The sequence below is a fragment of the Kogia breviceps genome, chromosome 19 (genome assembly GCF_026419965.1).
Source record: "Kogia breviceps isolate mKogBre1 chromosome 19, mKogBre1 haplotype 1, whole genome shotgun sequence".
In the NCBI taxonomy this organism is placed as follows: Eukaryota; Metazoa; Chordata; class Mammalia; order Artiodactyla; family Physeteridae; genus Kogia; species Kogia breviceps.
This window is the reverse complement of record NC_081328.1, coordinates 19,045,498-19,065,382: the sequence shown is the minus strand read 5'-3', so window position 1 is coordinate 19,065,382 and position 19,885 is coordinate 19,045,498. Positions and strand designations below refer to the sequence as shown.

Sequence of the window (19,885 nt, the reverse complement as noted above, 5' to 3'; positions counted from 1 at the left end):
TGGGTGCTCCCATGGAACAGAATCTGGGCCTCTTCCATCAGACTGGGAGCTCCCTGTGGGCAGAGGATCCACAAGCTGAACTTTCAAGCTCTGTCTTAGCCCTGCGACTCGCTGCTTCTCTGGCAGACACAGGGATGGTTACCGTTCCCATCCCCCCCATGCTCCCTCCCTATGGACCCGCCCCCACAATCTGGCGAAGTCCAAGCTCACAGGAGCAGCTGCCAATGGCAGCATCGAGTAGAGGATGGCAGAGCTGGCAAAGCTTGGAGAACCGCTGAGGACCGTTGAACCGGTTACCCGCCTCCTGCCCACAGCATCTCTAAGAGGGTGGAGGGTGGAAGGTGTAAACTAGCAGGGCTGGGCAGTGCCTTGGGCTTCACACCTGCAGACCTGAAAACCATTAAGACTGAAGGCACTGAGGGGGCCATCTGGCCCTGGATTCTAGTTAAGGGTCCTGGCTTGTTCTAGACATGGGCAGTGCCAGGCTCATGGCCCCACAACTAGTCAATGGCAGAGAGAGAACCCCCACCAAGGCCCTGGGCTCCCAGCACAGTGCGCTTGACACTGTCAGAATCATTCTCTGAACTCCCGGTCCCCACGGAGGAGGGCAGTGTGGGGTAGAGGGAAGACAGGAGACTTGAGCCAGCGTCACCTGGCTATGAATCCTGGCGCTGCTATTTGTTTGCCGTGTGACATGAGACAAGTTACGTAACTTCTGAGCCTCAGTTTTGTCATCTGTAAAATGGATATAATGATAGCACCTACCTTACTTGGTTATTGTGAAGACTCAACGGAATGATGGGTATAAAATGGTTAGCATGGAGTGAGCTCTCAGGAAATACTAGTGATGGCTATTTAATCCTCCTGCTTCCCCTGTGCTTGGCACTCCGACTGATCTACGATAAGGATTTAATAAACACTCACTGTGCTACTGTGGCCAGGGTGGGGGCCTAAGGGATGGCCTCAGCTTCCCAGTTTCTCTTGCTTATTCTCCAGAGGCTGAAGGGACAGCCAGTATCCCAAGGGAAACGGCAGGTGCAACTCACACCCACTTCCCTGCCTGTGCTGCCCGCTCTCCTAACAAGCCCAGCTCAACACCTCGCTCAGGAAAGCCCTGCTGGTTCTCTGCTCCAAAGGTGACCAAGAGAGGGTTGGATGGTTGTCTGTTGTGACAGTCAGCTGGGGGTGGAGCTTCTAGTAGGGGAGGGAGTGTGTTCCCTCTAAAAATGGGAGAGAGGCCATAGCGTTCACTGTGTTCCATCTGTCCCCCAACACTATCCATGGTCTATACCTTAAATGGGGGTCCCACAGCCTTGCCCCCATCACTTGAGCACATCAAATCCTTAGAGGCCCTTCTGTATGCCCCTCGCACCTTCCGATCTCTTCAACATTATTTCCCTTCAGTTGCTAACATCATCAGTTGCTTCAGGATGTAGCAGAAGGTAGGTTTGTAGCTGCCCGGAGGTTACTTCTAAGCTGGAGACCCTGGGCAAATTACCGTCACTTTCTGTCTCCTCATCTATAAAATAGGAGTTAGTAGTTCCTATCTCCCTGGATTTTTGTGCAGTACCGGTGCTAAAACAGCACAGCCCCTTCAGAGGGGTCAGTGAATACTGTCTAGTAGCGGTGACTTTCATGCTTATACAAGTGAAGCAATGAGGGCCCAGAGCTGGTTTTGTGTTGGCTGAAGGTCACACAGCAAATGCACCGTCGGACCCCAGGAGTCCCTGCCAACCTGTCTTAGGAAGTTTTATCCCTTTAAATGAGAGTTTCCTTTCCTGGCCCATATACTGTATTTCCCATGTTCTCAGCTTGGCTCCAAGTCTCTCCCTTTCTCCCTGAAGCCTTCTCTTTAAGGGGGGCACAGTGCCTGGCACGTAGTAGGTGCTTGTCAATATTCGTTGAAGACAGGTTTGTAGGGACGTACTGGGTGGTGTGGGGGTGAAGCGGGGAGCCGAGCTGAGCACTGACTTCGGGCAGGGGACAGGCTCAAGGTGGCTTCTCCACACCCCGGCTCTGCCTTCGCCTGCCCCTGCTGTCGGAGAAATCTCATTTTTGCCGGCAAGCTGATTCATGGGACTGGTTCCCTGGCGCTCCCTGAGCAGCTCTCTGTCAATAACTATTCTTTACAAGGTCCCTTGATTCGTTTTTGGGGTCGAAGACACATTTTTAAAGAGGAGTTCAGCGCGAGGGCCATTCCAGGGGCTGTTAACTTAAATGTCCCGCCTCCTTGCCTCCAAGCTTCCTGCCTCTCGAACCACGTGAGGGTCGGGGCTCGCCATTTCTAGCAATTGCTTCTGAGTTCTTGCCTTTGGACAGGGGGTGAGGAATGAAGAGAAAGGGACACAAATTACAAGCCAGGGTGGCAGGCAGGGCTCTGGCCCTGCTGCTAGGTTCGCTGTGTGACTATCAACCAACCGCTCCCCCTCTCAGGGTCCTCGTCTCCCCGTTTGTGAAAGCATGGATGCTGAAAACCATCATTAGCATGGCTTCTGTGGTCTTCCCTGGAGCAGCGTGTTCTCTGAGGTTCGTTGGGGGAGGAGATCTTGGTGTCAGCAGCATCTGATGTCCTCCCCTCATTCCCGCGTGGGATAACGCAGTTGGCAAATCCTGCAGTGGATGCTGCTGTGTCCACCAGCTCTCTGCTGCCACTGCCCTTCTGCTGCCGCATCCTCCTAACTGGTCCCCTTTGGCTCCTCGCACCCTTCTTTCCTTCACTCAGCAAGAGGGAACTGATCTGAACCTCAAGTCAAGCCTGATTCCCCAATCCGTTTTGAACCCCCCATCTTCCCTCTGGCCCCCAGTCTTGGGCGTATACATTTTGTGTGTTTCTCCGTCATCAGGGACCCAAAGCCCAGGCACGGGGAAAGCACGTGCAGAGACAAGGCAGCAAAAGAAAGCCCCATGGTGTCAAGTATGCAGCTTCTGGGCCTCCGCACCCACTATTCTCCCTTCCGGGAATGTCCTTGGCCTTGTCCTCAGCAAACTCAATTTGAGTATGTCTCCCCCTCCCTTCTTTGCGCCCCACCAACCCAGGGCAAAGCTCTATCATCAATCATCCCAGGCGACCACGGCCAGTCGCTATGTCCATCTTCCCCGCGGGGTTGGGGCTCCTTGGCGACAAGCCCACGGTTTCGCCTCCTCTTTTCCTGGCAGGAGCTGGCACATAGTAGGAGCTTAATGCATTGAATACATGAATTGGATCCACTTTCCACCTTTCATATCAGCACCCCTCCTGTGCACACGCACCCATGCTGGGATGTTCATCCTTCCTTGACACACACCTATGTCCTCCTCATCTCTCTCTGGAACACTGTGCAGATAAGTGGTGAGGTGGCAGAGAATGGAAAATCCGCAAGTGAGGGATAACAGGGAAGCCATTGACAGTTTGCATCTGAACTTGAGTTAGCAAATATTTGTTGAGCACTTGCCAATTCTGGGTACCACGGGTGATGAAAAGTGACTGAGGGCCCCCCTGCCCACCCCCTAGGACCCTCTAGGAGGGCACCGTCAGGGCACATTTGAACAGCAGGTACCTGATGTTCTGGACACTCCAGGAGAGCCCTCACGCTCTGCCCTGCATGGCATTCCAGCAGCTCCCGGCTTCCTTGCCGCTGAGCTACACTTATTCTCTGCTGCCAACACATCTTGGGCAGAACTGGCCAATCTCAAGTCTTTCTTTCAGGCCCACATCTTACCTGAACATTAAGACCTGGATGCAACAAACTTCATTTATTGAGCATCTCTGTGTGCCAAGGTCTGTGCCGGGAACTTTGTCTGCTTCTGGGCACGGCGCACAGCACTTTACAGACACGATCTCATCTAATTCTCACGACAGCCCCGGGGCTGCCCCGATTGGTTGAGCAGAGGATCGTGACAGGCAGGCTTCCTTCTGTGGCGGGGGCAACAGCTATTTGGGGCAGGTGCCAACACAGCACTAGTCCTGCCCCTGGTCCCTTCTGGGGCAGATGCTGGTGGCTGTAGCCACCTGTCCAGGGCACTGAAGGCTGGCCAGGCAGCCTTGGCCGGCCTCTTCCTCCCCCCAGGTCTCCTGTGGTCCCTGGGGCTGCTGCCGGTGCTGGGGAGAGGTCTCCCAGGGCCATGGGAGGCCATGAGGGGCGAGGGGCCAGCCCATGGCCCACCGAGCAGGGAGGAGCCCCCCAACAGCCATTGCTCTTTCCTGCCTGGCTTTCTGACTTGGAGACCCCCAGACTGTCTCCATCAATCCCTGGAGAAGAGAGGTCTCCCTGGGCGGTGGTGATGGTGACAAGGAGGGATGCCCTCTGAGAGGTGGACTGAGGCAGAGGAGGAAACTGGAGTGAGCTCAGGTGTGCACACAACCCTCTCTCCTCTCTCCTTCTTTTTCTGTACCCTCCTACCCTTCTCCTAGAGGAGGCATCTCTTTATAAGGTTACATTTCTGGGTCAGCGAGTCCTCTATCCCCAGAGGTGAGCATTCCCCCAGCACCATAGGGCTTGAAGGGACCTGGATGTTGGAGGAGGAGGAGCAGGACCGCAGGTGGCTCAGCCGTGTTTCCATCTCATGTCATTTAGCGTGACCTCCGTGTGTGTGCGTGCGTGTGTGTGCGTGCACGCGCCTGCGCGCAAGGAAGAGACACAGAGCCAGTCACCACGTACTGCCTGTTCTCCGGGAGCTGCTGCCCGCCCCCCCCAAAGTCTGGTCGCCTCCATTTACTTAAGAAAAATCCGACACAGTGGTGGGTAGAACCCAAGAGAGGGGTGGCTGTGGGATGGGGTAGGGGAGCCGCGGGCTCCCTTCTGCCTTGCTCGTCCCAGGGTCCTTCCCAGCACTGCCTGGTGCCCTCTCCCCCTCCCACCGGATTCCACCTGGCAGGGTGGTGGGTGGCTGCCCCTGCAGAGAGGAAGGAGTGCCCAGCGGAGCTGGAGGGGCGGCTAAGGCGTAGTGCTCATCTTGCTGAGGGGTGGGCGGGAGGCACCCAGGGCTCCCGGGCACCCGGACCACAGTGCTCTGGGGTGGACCGAGGACTCCTCCCCCCTGAGGGCCTGCCCACAGTCCTTGGGGGCACAGGATGGAGTCCTGAGATCTCAGAGAGGCGCCTGGCTTGGCCCCAGACCCCTCTGGAGAGTCAGCTCCCAGGTCCTGGGAAGGGACTGGGGGGCACCCAGAAGCCAGCAGATGCTACAGATATCCCCTGCCCCCCAAATGTTCTGTCCACAGCAAGATCCTTGGCAGGGCAGGCAGCCGCTGCCTCCACACCCCTGCAGGACAGAAATCCCTGAATAGCGATTTGAGAAAAGTCTTTGTGCAGCTTGTGACACAAGATCCCCCAGAGCCCCCCACACAGGGGGAAGCAGGGGATGTGGGGGGATGGGGCGGGGCATTGTGTGGACCCTCAGCCCAAGCTTGGCCTCCTTGCCCCCGTCTTGGGGCAGGGGGGCTGTCTAAGACGGGAGGAGGGCTGGAAAGGGTAGAATGAAGGCTGGGGTTGCTCTCCTCTTAGCAAGCTCCAGGAGGAAGGCCCCTCCACCTCTGGGGGCGGAGGAGGGTAGGGTGTGAGGCAAGGAGGTGGCCGTCCGGGAGGAGCAAAGCTGCCGGGGCCGGAGCATAAGATCCAGCCAGCCCGTGTCAAGTGTGAGCTGGGTCCCGGCTGCGTCCCACACGGAGCCCACGCCGTGGCGGGCAGGGGACGGCACCTCTATGCCATCTCTTTGACTCTGCGCATGTACTTGTGCAGGTCAGGGGGTGGGGTGGGCCGCGCGGTGCCCGCCGCCTCTGGGCAGCCCCATCCCAGGTCCTCTTCGTCCTCCTCGTCCTCCTCGCCGGCAGGCACCGAGTCGTAGGCCAGCCCCTCCGAGGGCAGCGCCGTGAAGGTGGTGAACTTGACCCGCTTGCGCTTGGAGGTGGGAGAGCTGGCGGGGTCTTCGGCCTGGTCCCGGGCCGAGCCGCCCGAGGAGCCGTCACCCCGCCCGTGCACCTGGCTCTGGACGCTGCTCTGCGAGCTGCCGCTGCTGTGGTGGTCGCCGTGGCAGCAGGCGGGCACGGCCTCCAGCGGGTTGCTGGCGGGTGGCGACAGCTCCCCCTGCCCCCGCAGTGGCTGCCCATTGCCCAGGAACACCCAGTGGTGAGAGTGGTCCATGCTGGTCTGGCCCTCGGGCGGGATGCGCTTGTGCCGGTAGCGCAGCACAAAGACAATGCAGTTGATGAGGAAGACCAGGATGGCGAGGCAGAAGACGCCCAGCAGCGCGTACATGCCTATCTCCAGGTCCGTCAGCCCCCTCGGCATCTGCAGGAAGCCGGTGGGCAGTGGCAGGAAATCTTCTGTGGGTGGCACGGCCGGGCTGGCGGTGCCCGGGCCCACGGCCTCGGGTGGGGATCTGGCAGTGCCCGGCGGGCCAGCTCCCTGGGCCTCGTCCTCGCCCCCGCCGGGCCCTGGCTGGCTGGGGCCGGGGTAGTCGTAGGGGTCCCCCTCTTCCCGCCCAAAGTGCACCCGCAGGCCTACAGGGGTCGTGGCCAGCACACTCTTGCGCTTGGTTTTCTGGCAGCTCTCGGCGATGGTGAGCTCCGCGCGGAGCAGCTCCCCGGCCCCCTCAGCCTCGGCCACCACCAGTGGGAAGGCCCGGTCCTGGGTCACTGTGGCCACGCGCTCGTCCAGACTGCTCACCAGCAGCCCATAGTCCCGGGGGCTGTAGAGGGAGAGTGGGGCCGTGGTACCGTCGCTGTAGGAGAGCCAGAGGCTCAGGAGGGCTTCCTGGAGGAGGAGGAGGAGGAGGAGAGGACAGGAATCAGAGATCTACTCCTGCCGGCTTCCCTGCTAGGTCCTGAGCTCCGTGAGGGCCAGGGCCAAGGCACTCTGGCTCCCTGCTGTATTCCCAGCGCTGGAACGGTGCCTGGCAGGTGGTGGGTGCTCAGGAATGGTTATTTGAGGGGGAGTTCTCCCACTAAACTCAGTACAGGGAGTTATGGCCCCGTACTGCCCCTGAGAACATCCTTGCCCACTTCGCCCTTCTCCCCCGGATGAGTTGATGGTAAATTCTGCCTTGAGTCTAACTCAGATCCCTTCTGCTGCAGGAGTCACACCGTATCTCCATGCCTGATCACCCCCAGCAGACACATGGAGACTGAGAACGCACACATACTCAACCCCAGCCTTGTCCTCTGTTTGTTACGCCTTCTGAGAATTGACCTCCTTGCAGGGGAAGAAGCAGGGCTCAGAGACAAGCAACTGGCCTGGGGTCATGAAGCAAGTTGGGGCAGAGGACTCCTGTGTCCTGACCTCTGGCTCGGTGCTCAGTGCCCACACTTTCCCTCGCTGTGCCCCCACCTGTAACTTTTCCACCTTTGTCCCATAGCCAGTGCCCTGGCATATCAGCGGGGGGCTATAGCTGGGGGTCCAGAGATGGGTGAGGGTAATTCCGGGGGGTGGAGGCAGAGGTGACGGGCCCTCTGAGAATGTGGGAGTGGGAACCTTCAACAGGAGCATGTCACCATGGAGGGTGCAGGAAGTGAGACCTTGGCCAGACTCCCGGGCAGATGGTGGGGCATGGGCCCAGCAGGGCAGGAGCGCAGGGCGCAAAGTGTACATAGATCTTCCCTGATCAAATCCCTAATCTGGGGGCCTCGTGGCCAGAACCTGCAAGTCCTCCTTCCACACCCCAAGCCCACAGGCTGGCCAGCTGGGCATCCAGTTACCTGCTTGAGGAAGCTGAGGGTCTGCTGGGCCGCCGTGGTGGCCACGATGGTGTGGCTGCTCCCGGGGCTGGGCCGCAGGGAGAGGGCGAGGCTGGCCACCACCTGGGCCTGCAGCTGTGTGATGCTGACCTTCTCCTCTGTCACTGTCAGCAGTGTCTCCCCGAGCACGGACTCCGTCAGGGGGGAAACCACCTGAGGCAGGGTGGGGCGGGGATGGGTGAGAGCCAGGAGAGGAGGACACCCCTCCCCTCTCCAAATCCCCAACCAGGGAGGAATCTGAGTGCTGCTGGAAGAGAAGCCCAGGGGGCGGGGCAGATTGGGAGGCAGGACTCCCGGGCTCTGCCTTAGGTCTGCAACCGGGAACCAGGGTCCAGAGGCCAAGCAAGGGTCAAGGGCTCACAGGAGCCAGGCAGGAACACAGATGAGTGAGGTGGGTTGATTTTAAAGAAAACAACAGCCCGCCCGTAGAGTGATAAGTCACAACTGATGGTCAGCTTCAATGTCAGGGAGACAAAAGGGGGTGGCGGGTACTGGGGCAAATGGGAGAGCTCGTGCTCGTGTGAAAAAGGCAGCAGTACTGACTCCAGCTGATGACTGCCAGGCAGGCATGCAGGCCCTGTGCTGCCAGATTCATATTTTCTAAAACCAGAAATTTACATTTTTTTAAAAATGAGAAAGCCTCCCAATTTTTAAACGGCTGGGTCCATCATTTTACAGACAAAATATGTCTGCAGGCAGATTTCAGCCCACGGGTCATATTAATAGTCTCTTAGATGGATGATATCTACCCAGGCACCCAGTTATCAAGGAGGAAGGTCAAAGTTGAGTCCCTAGATCTCCAAAAGTCCCTCTTCCGGCCTCTACGCTGGCTGGGCCCTCCCACCTCCTCCCCTCCCCACCCACATCACTCAGCGACCACACTGAGCCGTGCAAGGTTCATAGAGGCGGATGAGGCTTGGAGAGAGAAGCTTGGCCAGGGTTCTTGACCTTCGATGGTAGAATTTCAAGCAGAGGGGCAGGTGGGGGAAGAAAGTGTGTTTGGGGGCCCATCTGGGGTTGCTCCCCGAGGCTGAGGCGCTGGAAATCCTGTCTTAGGAACGTCTGTGTCAAGGCTCCCGGCACGCGCCCCTGTGCTTACCTTGAACGGGGTGGTGCCTGGCTCCAGCCCGGCCAGTGTGTTGCTGTCTACCATGCGTGCCACTCGGGGGTCACCCACCCGCATGAAGTCGCTGACCAGGTCGGTGACCTCCACCAGCCAGTCTGGGCCCAGCATGGTGACCACCTGGTCGGTGCCCTCCGACGACGTCGTGTGGAACTGGGTGAAAACCTGCAGGGTGGCGTGCTGGTACTGCAGGGTGCAGCCACGGCTCGCGCTCTGCCGTCGCTGCTCCTCCTCGTCCTCGTCCTCGTCCTCGCTCTCCCGGGCTGATCTGGGTGGGGGAGGCCTGGAGTCAGGGCTCCCCACCCCGGCTCTGACCTGCATGAGTCCTTCCCTCCCTCTTGCCCCGCCAGCCCCTCCCCGGCTCCCGTGGGTGGAAGGCTTTCCCTGGCCCACCCCTTCTGTCTCTGACAAGCTTGGAGCCCGAAGTCCCAGGCTTTCCTCTCCTAGAAAGGTACCTTCTTGACTCCCCACCCCACCCCGTGTCCCCTGCCTGGCTGCACCCACCCCTGTGAATAGCTGGCATCAAATCTTAGCAAATACTGGCTCTTTCTCAGCACTAAGTACTTGCTGGGCCCTGGGCTCAGCTCTAACTTGGATCAAAGGTGATCTTTGCTCAAGTGCCAGGAGGCTTAGCTGCGTCGTGGTGTCCTACAGCTGTGTGGCAGGCAGAACTTGAATATTCAGCTGGTGAGATCGCCAAGCAGAGTGTGGGAGGTGTGTCCTGGCTTCCTCTGGCTGCTCAGAGTAAAATGCAAGAGGAGATAGATAAATGGAGGGAGGAACTGGCAGGCAAAATGGAACCAGGACTTGACAATTTGGGGAATTCTCAGCCTGTCCAGATTGCCAAAAACGCGAAAATCAGGAGATTCACCCAGGAAAGCGGGCTGCGGAGAGAGAGAAGGGTGTGGCCAGCGCTTGGCTAGTGCTTCAGAAGGATTAAACCACCAGAATATTCATTCACATAGAGGGCTCTTTTACCTGTGTTAACTAATTTAATCCTCACAGCAATCCGCTGAGCTAAGTGTTAACGTGCCCATTTTAGAGATGAGGAAACTGAGGCACAGTAGCCTAAGGTTACCCAGCTAGCAAATAGCAGTCAGGATTTCACCCCAAGCCATCTGGCTTCAGAGTTCACTATGTCCTTCACTACTCAAAGCAGCATCAACCTCACTGGGAGCTGGCCTGAAATGCAGATTCACAGGCCCCATCCCAGTTTCACGGAATCAGAATCTGCATTTTAACAGCATCCTTGGGCAAGTCGCGTGCAAGCTCAGGAGGCTCTGGTCGATGCTGCCTTGCTTTTCCAAATCTCCGCAGAACTGAACTGACCCCAACTCTCACTAGGCCGCCTGCTTCTCTCTCCAGCTCCGCCCCTCCCACTCTTAGCTGCCTGTCACCCTGCCTCTCTTCTCTTCCCTGCTGGCTTCTCTCTCCAGCAGCGATGAGTGGGTGGGTGGTGTGTGCTGAGTACACATGGACCTGCCCCACAGATGGGCACCCAGGTGTGTGTATCCCAGCGAGGGAGCCCAGAGGGGGTCACCGTGTGCCTGGCTGATGTACTCACAAGTGTGCCCCTGGTGTGCTCAGGCTGTGTGCTCACAGGTGTGAGAGCACCTGTGTCGGTGTTTCTGCTCCATTTTGTCTGCTGCTTGACTGCTCTTACCCTGTCTCCCTAGCCAACTCCTTTCCACTCATCCTTTAAGACTTAGCTCCCGAGTCACCTCTTCCAGGAAGCCTGCTTTGACTTCTTCTGGAGGAAGAGGTGGTTCTTTCCTTTGTGCCACTTGCTTCCCTGTACTCAGGGCTTCCTTCATCCACCACGCTCCATGGTATATATAAGACGGCTTCCTGATGGACCCAGAGCTCAGCTGGGTCAGGCTCTGGCCACATTTACCTGCTCCCCACCCTGCCCCTATCCGTGCCTGGCACACAGTAGCTGCTCAATAAGTTTGTTGATTGCATAACCGACCTGCAGACTGTGTACACCTAGGGCCTTACACACACATGCAGATCAGACGTTGTGCCAGGGCTGTGTCACCCATGAGTATCCCCAGTATCCGCCATGTTTGGAGGGGTCATACCTCCGGTCAGGAAGGATAGGTACCCTCCAGCCCTTCACTTGGCTGAGGCGGGCATCTGAGAGCTCAATGTGCAGGGGCAGCTTGGGCACCCAAACTGTCATTTCCAGGGGGGCATTGAGGACGTCGTAGCGGAAGGTGACCCTGGCGTTCATGGAACCGCGAGACTCCTTTCCGCTAACAAACACGTAGTCACAGCTGCTGGATACCTGGGGAGGGGGAGAGAGATTGGTTGGCCTGTCTTGCCCTACAGGTCATCCCGTGGGGCAGTGCAGAGGACTTCATTCTGACCAGGAAGGCCAGAAGGCCATTGGACAGAGAAAGTGCCAGTCACAGGAGGCTGAAGGGGAGGGGCTGGGTGGAAGAAGGCCCCTAATTTAATTCCTCTGGGAGGTGTCAGCTTCCACTCCATTGCTCCAGAGATCATCTCTTAGTGCCTACCTCGGGAGGATTTTGCTCCCTGGCAAGAAGCCAGCGTGCCAATATTTTTGTAAGGGGCTGCTTTTGATGCGCCAGGCCACACCCTGGGGGAGGCTTCAGGCTGAGGGTCCCCAGCGCTGGCTCCCCTCACCAGCATGACTGCCTGGGCTCTGGAGCAGGTGTCTGATGGGTAGAATCCTAGAATCCTCCACAGTACACAGGAGTAGACTGTCCTGAGCGGGACACTGGGGTGCGGCTGGGTGGGGAGGAGGTCGAGGTGGAGGGGTTGGGGAGAAGGGGCAGGCCCACAGCTCCTCCAAGGTGCCTCTGGCCCAGTGGTCCCAGGCAGATGGGCAGCTGGTTAATTTCAAGGAGGGGGCTGCTCCAGCCAGGGGTGGAACTGAGGGAAAGGGAGAGGAAATTTCAGGACCAGAGAACCCCAAACACAGACAGGTGGACAGCTGCCACCCACGGGTGCAGCTTTTGCAAATGCATGCCCACCTGGACACCACCTTGCATTCTTCACGGTTACCCGGATGAGCATATGCTCACTGAATACATCTTGGTGGATAGCTGTGCCCACTCACAGAGATGTCCCTGCTAGTACTTCAGGGCAGATGCAACGGGTGTCCGTGTACGTGCCCACGTACACACCTGGCATACCTGGAGTGAATCCTGTGTGCAATGCATTTAGGTGCTCCTACTGGGACACGCCCCAGGGCGCACATCCTTGAGTTTGGAGGAGGGTCTATCAGGCAGCCTCTGGGCTGTTGACAACCTGAAGGCTCTCGTGGGGTTGGGGAGGGGCTGGGACTGTGGTTCATCTGTGCAGATGAGCCCCTGACGGTCCCAAACTCCTTCGAGCTCTCTTAATCATCTCAGGGGGTGGGTGGAGAGGAGTGGGACAGTGGCTCTGGTAGAAATGCTCATTTCCCACTTCGGAAGGCAGAGAATTCCAGCTGAAGGCTGGCAAATCCCATTTAGAATGTTGGCAAACTCCCGAAAGAACCTGAGTGTATTTCACTTGAGAGCGGAAACAAATTCCATTTCGAATCTTTGCTAATTCCCTTTGGTATCTAAGCCGCGGTGACTGTTCTGGTCTGCTCTGGGGCGGGGGTGTGGGAGTCTGGGTGGTAGAGGAAGGTGCTGGGTGAGGGCTCTTGGGAGCAGGCCCATTTCTCCCCGTCCCAGCCTGCCAGCAGTGGCAAGCCCCATGGGCCTGGCAAGGCTTCTAGTCCTCAGGAGGCCGTGGGTGTGTGGTACCAAGCCTCTTCTCTGGCTCACTCGGGGGCCATTCTTCCTGGATGGGGGGATGGATGAGGTGAGCCTCTGGCTCCAGAGACCAGGAGGGATCCAGGACAGAGTAGAGAGAGAGAGAGAGAGAGAGAGAGAGAGAGCACACTCCCAGGGAGGGAGAAGGACACCCACATCCCCACTCCCCCTGCTGAAGGATTTACAGGAACAGGAAACAGATTCTGTTGCCCAATCATTTGATTTTGGCACCAGCTGGAGGCTGGCATGGCAGACAGCTCACCCATCCCATAGGGACCAGGGCTGGATGCCCTCCTGCATCACTGCCCGCCCTACTGCCTCCTCCCCGCATCTCACCTCTGACCACTGTCCAAAGCCAGAGGAAATCTGGAGGCCCTCCTGGAGAGGTAGCAAACTGGGCCAGTCAAGTCAGATCCATGTCCTGTTTGCTGGGCTGTGGAGGACCCACTGCCCAGAGGGGGCCTCTGGGGAGGAGCTCAGGGCAAGGCCTTTGGGCGGTGGAGGGCTGGGGTGGGTGCTCCTGGAGTGGGTCCTCTTACACAACCTTCACTCCTGGCCTAACTCATGAGCTTCTGGAGGCTTCCTCCCTGGGCTGGATCTCCTCCACCTGGTCACCAGCACCCAGGTTCAGGGCATGTCTCTGAGACCCCCCAGGACCCCCTCCCCTATTGCTTTGCCTGGTGTCTGCCACACAGCAAGGGTTCAGTAATGACTTGGGGATTGAATTCAAGTTGTCAGTGCTGCTTTCTCCCTTCAGCCTGCCAAAAGGTCTCTTCCACATTCCTGCAGGAAGCCCTCCAGGACTTCCCCTTGCTCAGGCTGGACATGGGATTCTCTTCCCCTCACCCCCTGCCACTTCCCCTCCTCTTGCCTACCCAGGGGACCTGCCTGGGATGTGAATTGCCCCCTGGTTTGGGGTCCCACTCCCCCGGAAGGCCCGAGGCCTTCTTCCCAGGCTCCCCCACCTCCAGGAAGCTCACCTTGATGATGTCCTCATTGTCAGATTCGCATTCCACCAGGGCAGAGACATCTAGGACAAGGCCGGTCACCTCGATGGCAATGACCTTGACAGGGATGGCCACTGTCCGGCCAGTCAGGATGGCTGTGTTGATGATCTCTGTGTCCTGCAGGGAAGAGAGGAGGGCGGGGCTCTGCTGAGCTGCTTGAGGTCCCCTGCTCTCCCAGGACCACCAGCCAAGCCCCAGCAACTCCCAGCTGTCCCCACTCCTCAGATGCGTATCCTTCCCGTGGGGACGTGGGCAGACAGATGCATCTACCCGGTCTCGCGTGCCTTCTCAGACGCTCTGCTCACTTGGACTCCCGAGGTAGCCTTCAGGGTCTACCCCAATCTGCTGCCAGAAAACAGTGCTTCCCCAATCCTCCACCATCTCCTCTCAACATCTTCCATGCTCCTCCGGACTCAGAGTAACGTCCAGCGCATTTGCCTGGCTATTCCATGTGCCCCTGGGCTGGTCCCAGACAATCCTTCCACGGCACCCTTCCTAAACCCATTGCTCCTTTGAACAAACAAATTCCCCTTCCCGTCACCACACCTTTGCCCAGGAGATCCCCTGCCTAAAGCACCTTCCTCATCTTCTCTGACTGTATGATCCCCTCCTCCATGGGACCTTCAAGGCTCCACTGCATGGTCACCTCATCCAGGAAGCGCCCCCCCCCCGCCCAAGTGGCCCCTCCATGGTGACTTCTCCCACCTCCGCGCCCCTCAGCAGCCGCCGTCCCACTCCAGCACCAGGCGCAGAGCTCACCTGCTTCCTGTTGTGTGCACTCACCATGGCCAGGGGCAGGATGGCCTGCACATCCCGCTGGATGACCGTCAGCTCGGTGACAGCCCGCTCCAGGTCAGGCAGGGCACCGTGGCCGCGGTAGTCGATGTGCCACATGATCCTCCGCTTGACTGACTGGCTGGTGAAGTTCTCCATCTCAAAGTCCAGCTGCAGGATCTCCAGGGGCCCCCGGTCCTCCCTGTGCGGTGGGGGAAGGAAGGACAGCCCCGGAGGGAGGGCTGGGAGCAGCTCAGGAGCTCCGAAACCCTCGCTGAGGACCCTAGCCCTCCTCAGTGGCCTTTCCCCGGGGCCCTCTGAGCCTTCCCCAGCCTGGCCTCCAGGGTCCCCAGAAAGTACGCCCCAGCCCTTCCGCCGGCCTGGCCTCCTCCGTCAAGAATTCCCCCACCCCTCCCTGGTGCTGTCCTGCAAAGGGGTGGGCAGAGGAGCCACCGTGGCTCACCAGAGGGGCAGCGGTGTGCCCTGGGCCCAGGACACATCCACGGTGGCTGTTGAATGCTTTGCCCCAGTCAGCAGCTCCGAGGTCACGTGCCACTGGCCACTCCGTGATTTAGTTCCTAGAAGGGTCACGCCCTTCTTGGCCTTCACCCTGGGACAAAGCAGGAAGAAGAAGAGGGAGAGGGTCAGCTTGGGGTCCAAGGGCTGCCCACCCGCTTACCATCCTTAGGCTGGGGCTGGGAGAAGGGGGAGCAGGTGAGTAAGTTACCCTGTGCTCTAGACTCAAAGCCTGAAACTAATTTGGGGGATCTGGTATCATGTAGCTTCAACCTCTGGCCCTAGTGGAAGCTGTAGTCCCTTCTATTATATCTCTGCCAGGTCTTCACCTAACCTCTACTTGCATACCTTAGTGACAGGGGACTCACTACTTCTGCACACATCCCATTACATCTTTAGAAAGTCCCTAAAAGGAGAAACTTCTTCCCTGTGTGTAGCTGAAATAGAACATCCGTGGGTTCTGTTGGGGGAAGGGAGGACAATTCTCCAGGTGTTCTCTGAGTCGTCTTTTCTCCAGGCCTAAAATCTTCAGTTCCTCCCCTCGTTGCTCTTTTGCCATAGTTTCAAGCCGCCCATATCCTAGTCACCCTCCTCTGGACATTCTGAATAAGTAAGGTGTAGTGTCTTATACTAAATACAACACTTCAGCTCTAATTAACACTAACTAAAGCCGAATGATTATCACCTCCCTAATTCTACATACTTTACTCCTATTAATACAGCCCAAGAACTCTGATGACTGATTTAACTCATATTCACATTCAGGTATATTAATCACTGAATTAGGTATGACTCTCTCCAGGAATACTTGAACTTTAAGGCAGTACATTCAGGACGGAAGGCAATACTTGAAGAAGTTGGAGGTTAATGGTGCTCTTTCAGGTCCCATGTATAGTGCTTGCGTCGGTGGGGAGCATTTTGGTGGGGCCTTTCTTATATCCTCAGAATCACCCAGCATGGCTCAAACCATGGCTTCCTACTGTGAGACGTCATTATATTTTGTGGGGATGTGATATGACTGAAGGCATTTCTGAATTTGTGAGCTGTATCCTTCACAAAGAAAGAGCTAGGACTCCTGCAGATATTTCTCCCCACTCCAGGATTAGACAAATGTCCTGACACACGGACACTCTCCTGTTCATCTTTTGGCTCCCAGGCGAGGGGCTGCCCTCTGATCTCCATTTCTCCTCTTAGGTCTCAGTCTCCTCATCTGTAAAACAGGAGAGTTGCATTCGCTAATGTCTAAGGGCCCTTCCAGCCCCGATTCTATCGTTTTGGATATCCATGCTTGTGAGAATGGATGTTTCCTCTTCACCATGACACCACTTCTGTGAGATAGGGAGGACAGGGCAGACATTTTTGTGGCCGTTAGGCGGATGAGAACACCGAGGCTCAGATAAGTGAGCTGTCTTCCTGAAGTTGCTCAAGTGATACCTGGAAAAACTGGGATTAGGATGCTGGATGGGCAGGTCTGGGCGAGCCCGCTACAAGGGGTCAGGTGTGCATCTGACCTTGGAAGGGAAGCCAGAGCCCCGCCCGTACCCCCCTACCTGAGAGTGAAGTGCTCCACGCTGGGACCGGAGGGAGAGGAGGAGTTGGGGGCCAGGTAGAGGAGGATGCTGAGCACTTCCCCAGGCTTGAGGGGCCGGTCAGGCAGGCGGATCATCAGGTTGCTGTCCAGCCTGTGCTCCTGCAGGGTCCTTCTGGGGGGCGGGCGGAACAGGCTGATGCTCCCGATGCGCAGCAGGGGGTGCTGGGTCGGGCTCTCGGCCCGGGCCCCGCCCCCGGGCCCGGCACCCCGCCGTGCTCCTCCACAGCCTCCCGATGCATCCGGGGCATGGAGAGTGTAGTAGAGCTCGGCTTGCTGACTCTCCCCTGTGGCCTCGGGCTCCAGCCCATCTGGAGACTTGCGTCGGGCAGTGGGTGGTGCGGCCTGGGCTGGGGGCCCGAACCAAGCCAGGGGCAGCTCGGCCCGCACGAGACAGGTGGCCAGACCCCCGCTGAGGCGGCAGGAGCTCTTGACCTCCCGGGCATCCCGGAAGGCGTGCAGGCGGACGCAGGGCAGCCTCTCGGTGACGCCAAAGTCATCCCAGTCCCGGCCGGCCACGTAGAACAGCACCTGGGCCACGGGCTGCGAGGCAGGCACGCGGGGGTGGACGATGAAGGCTCGCACCTTCCAGCTGACCGTCAGGCGCTCGGGGATGTCCAGGGTGCTGGACGGCTGCAGGAGCTCCCGGGCCACCACCTGGCTGGTGCTGAAGGGTCCCAGGGAGACATTGAGGACGGGCAGCTCCTTGGTCTGGAACACCACGAAGGGCTCGGAGCGCTGCAGGGAGCCGTTGGTGACCGTGGGAGGCGTGCGCCGCGCCTCCCGCAGGAAGAAGGCCAGCCGCGTGTGGGACAGGCGGTAGCTGATCGGCAGCACCGGGCTGGCCTGCGGCCCCGGAGGGCTGGGGCTGGCCGGGTGGGAGCGGCCAGAGGCTGGGGACAGACAGAAGAAAGACCCCAGAGTGGTCAGGAGAGGCTGTGCTGGGACTCCAGGGCACCCCAGCCTCCCACCCTTACAGAGGGCCATGCACTCCCAGCCGAGCCGAGCTCAGCCCGGCTCTCCATCCTCAAGGCTCCAAGCCGGGCTCCACCTCTGCTGGTGTGTTAATTGCCCCCTTGCTGCTGATTCATTTCTTTATCTGCGATGCAGGGGTAAAGCCAATGCCAGTACAAAGAGTTGTGAAGCTTTAAAGAGGTTTTATCCTCTGGCATCTTCATGTGTAAAATGAGTCTAAAAATGGTTTCTGCCTCAAAGAGCTATTGTGGGGACTTTACCAAAGTCATGTGCGTAGAGGGCTAAGAGCAAGTGTGATGCTGAGGCGGTAAGTTTTCACTCTTACCATTATTAATGGTACAGTACACTACGTATTTAACATTGTTTATTAAAATTAAACTATTATTCATGCATTATTATGACAGGCAGGGGCTTATTTGATCCCCATCAAGCCTTTGAACCAGGTATTATTATGATCTCCGTTGATTCACCCAGTTTTCTATCAGTAACTTCTCTTTTTGGAGAGCCTGTTCTTACCTCTTACAAATGAAGGTGCCCGATGCTTAAATAACTTACCCAAGTCACAGTGAGTGAAAGGAGCCAGCAGCTGGAGTTGAACCTGGGGCCACCTGGCTTTCAAACCCAAGCCTCTACTCCTTTACTGCTCCAGCTGCCCCAGGGATCCCACATCGCCCCCTACCCCCTATATGTACCACCCCACAAATACACACCGGGAAGTTGATCCTCGTCCGCCAAACCCAAACGTGGGCCTTGGGGTCTCGGGCTTGACTTCTCCCTTTTCTCGACCACTCACCCCATCCTCGCAGGATCCCGCCAAGCTGTGGCAATTCTACCTCTTGACTCTCTGGTCTGTCCCCCGGCTACCCCTGACCTCCATCCCCAGGCCCCTGCTCCAGCTTTGGCTTCATTCCTGTTGCTATGACAACATAACATTGTCTAAGTGGGTCTCACCTCTCCCCAGCTCTTCCCTTCCCTGGCATACCCTTCCCCCCTATAGCAGCCAGAGGGATTTGTTTCTCCCAGACACAGATTGGACCTTGTTGGCTCCTTACTCCCAGCTCAACACCTGTTGGACATTGTTAAGGAACAGGAAGGACCAAGATGGGGAGGTCTGAGGTTTGAGAACCAGTTCTGGATCTGCTGCTTAGAAAGCAGTTGGGTTGGTTGCTGTGCCCTGGCCCAGGTCATTACCCCAGATCTCACATGTGTGCCTGCAGCCAGCCTCCCTTCAGGGGGCAGGGATATGTTCTCAGAGACTCCAGTGGACCCCTGAGCCATGTTTCTCACCTTTGATGTTGTGTTGTCATTTGTTTTCGAGAATCAAGAAATCACTCTCTAATTTACGTAACACGATGCAAACGTGTATTATTAAAGACTCTCCCTTCTGCTTACAGAACTCACCTTGCACCTGAGCGTGGCATTCAGGGCCCTCTACAATGAGCTCCAGGCTCCCCTTTCCCCAGTATTCTTCTTCCCAGGCTCCTGCAGCCAGCATAACTGGACAACTTCTGGCTTTAGCTCTGGCCGATGCTGCCTTACCGCCCCCGCCCCCCACAATGCTCATGCTGTGCCCTCTGCATTGGATTCTCTCCTATCCTATCTGCACACATCCAAATCCGAATCTTCCTCTAAGGCCCTGCTCAAATGCCACCTCTTCCACGAAGCCCTCCAAGATATGACCTGTACTCCTGGGAATTTCCTCAGAGCTCTGCCCTTCTCTGAGGGAACCTCTCATCCTGCCTTGCGTGAGAGTTATCTACGAGGCCTTGCACTGAACCAGTCTTTAACAAATCACGGTTGATCTACACTGAGTAATTCGCAGAGACCTCCGTCCCAAGGAGACTCCTAATCAGTGCTATGGTGGTTACTTGCCGCTTATGCATGTTATCACGTTACCACCATCAATGAAACCTTGATGGTTCCACAAATGTTCACACCCAATTCCTCCTAAATGCGATGAACTAAAAATTCCCTGCCCTTGAGGCTCTGGTGTCTGTGTCTGATATTTTTAAATTTGTGGTTTAATTTTCTCATTTAACAAATGAGGCAATTGGCTTGCGGCACAACAAAGGCCCTGGGTCAAGCGTCCTAAGAGGAGTGGCACCTGGTCTGTGTGACTCCTTAGGGCCCCGCTTGAGCAGGCCTTAGGACCAGCTGGTCCCTGGTCCTCTAGGCAGCCCATGCTTTAACCAGCAGACTGCTCCCTCTGTTCCCAGGAGAACTCTGTTCTCAGGCCACCCTTCTCCACTAGACGTCCTGCAGCCCTGCAAGGTAAGCCAGCTGCCGATGATGGGGTGGAGATAGGCAGCCTGGCCCCAGATGAGAATAGGAAGGCGTTTGGCGAGATGGGAGCCTTCCCTGCTGCTGCATGGAATCCCTGCCCCACGGTTACCCCTGGAGTTTCTGAGAAGGTGTCCCTGCT

At 57.5% G+C, this 19,885-nt stretch overlaps 1 protein-coding gene and 1 long non-coding RNA gene across 2 annotated transcripts in view; one reads left to right on the top strand and one right to left on the bottom strand.

Annotated features, from left to right (window-relative positions):
- The window catches only part of LOC136793253 (uncharacterized), a 369,507-nt gene that overhangs the window by 108,122 nt on the left and 241,500 nt on the right, over positions 1 to 19,885 (top strand). The window lies entirely within an intron of this gene.
- The window catches only part of TMEM132E (transmembrane protein 132E), a 52,833-nt gene continuing 36,661 nt past the window's right edge, over positions 3,714 to 19,885 (bottom strand). The window contains exons 2-9 of the mRNA XM_059047602.2: positions 16,451 to 17,381; positions 14,848 to 14,994; positions 14,394 to 14,586; positions 13,584 to 13,727; positions 10,915 to 11,120; positions 8,810 to 9,101; positions 7,672 to 7,863; positions 3,714 to 6,730 (exon numbers count right to left, since the gene is read on the bottom strand). Coding sequence (XP_058903585.2) covers positions 5,678 to 6,730; positions 7,672 to 7,863; positions 8,810 to 9,101; positions 10,915 to 11,120; positions 13,584 to 13,727; positions 14,394 to 14,586; positions 14,848 to 14,994; positions 16,451 to 17,381 — 3,158 coding nt within the window. The 3' untranslated portion in view covers positions 3,714 to 5,677. The remainder of the gene's footprint in view (positions 6,731 to 7,671; positions 7,864 to 8,809; positions 9,102 to 10,914; positions 11,121 to 13,583; positions 13,728 to 14,393; positions 14,587 to 14,847; positions 14,995 to 16,450; positions 17,382 to 19,885) is intronic.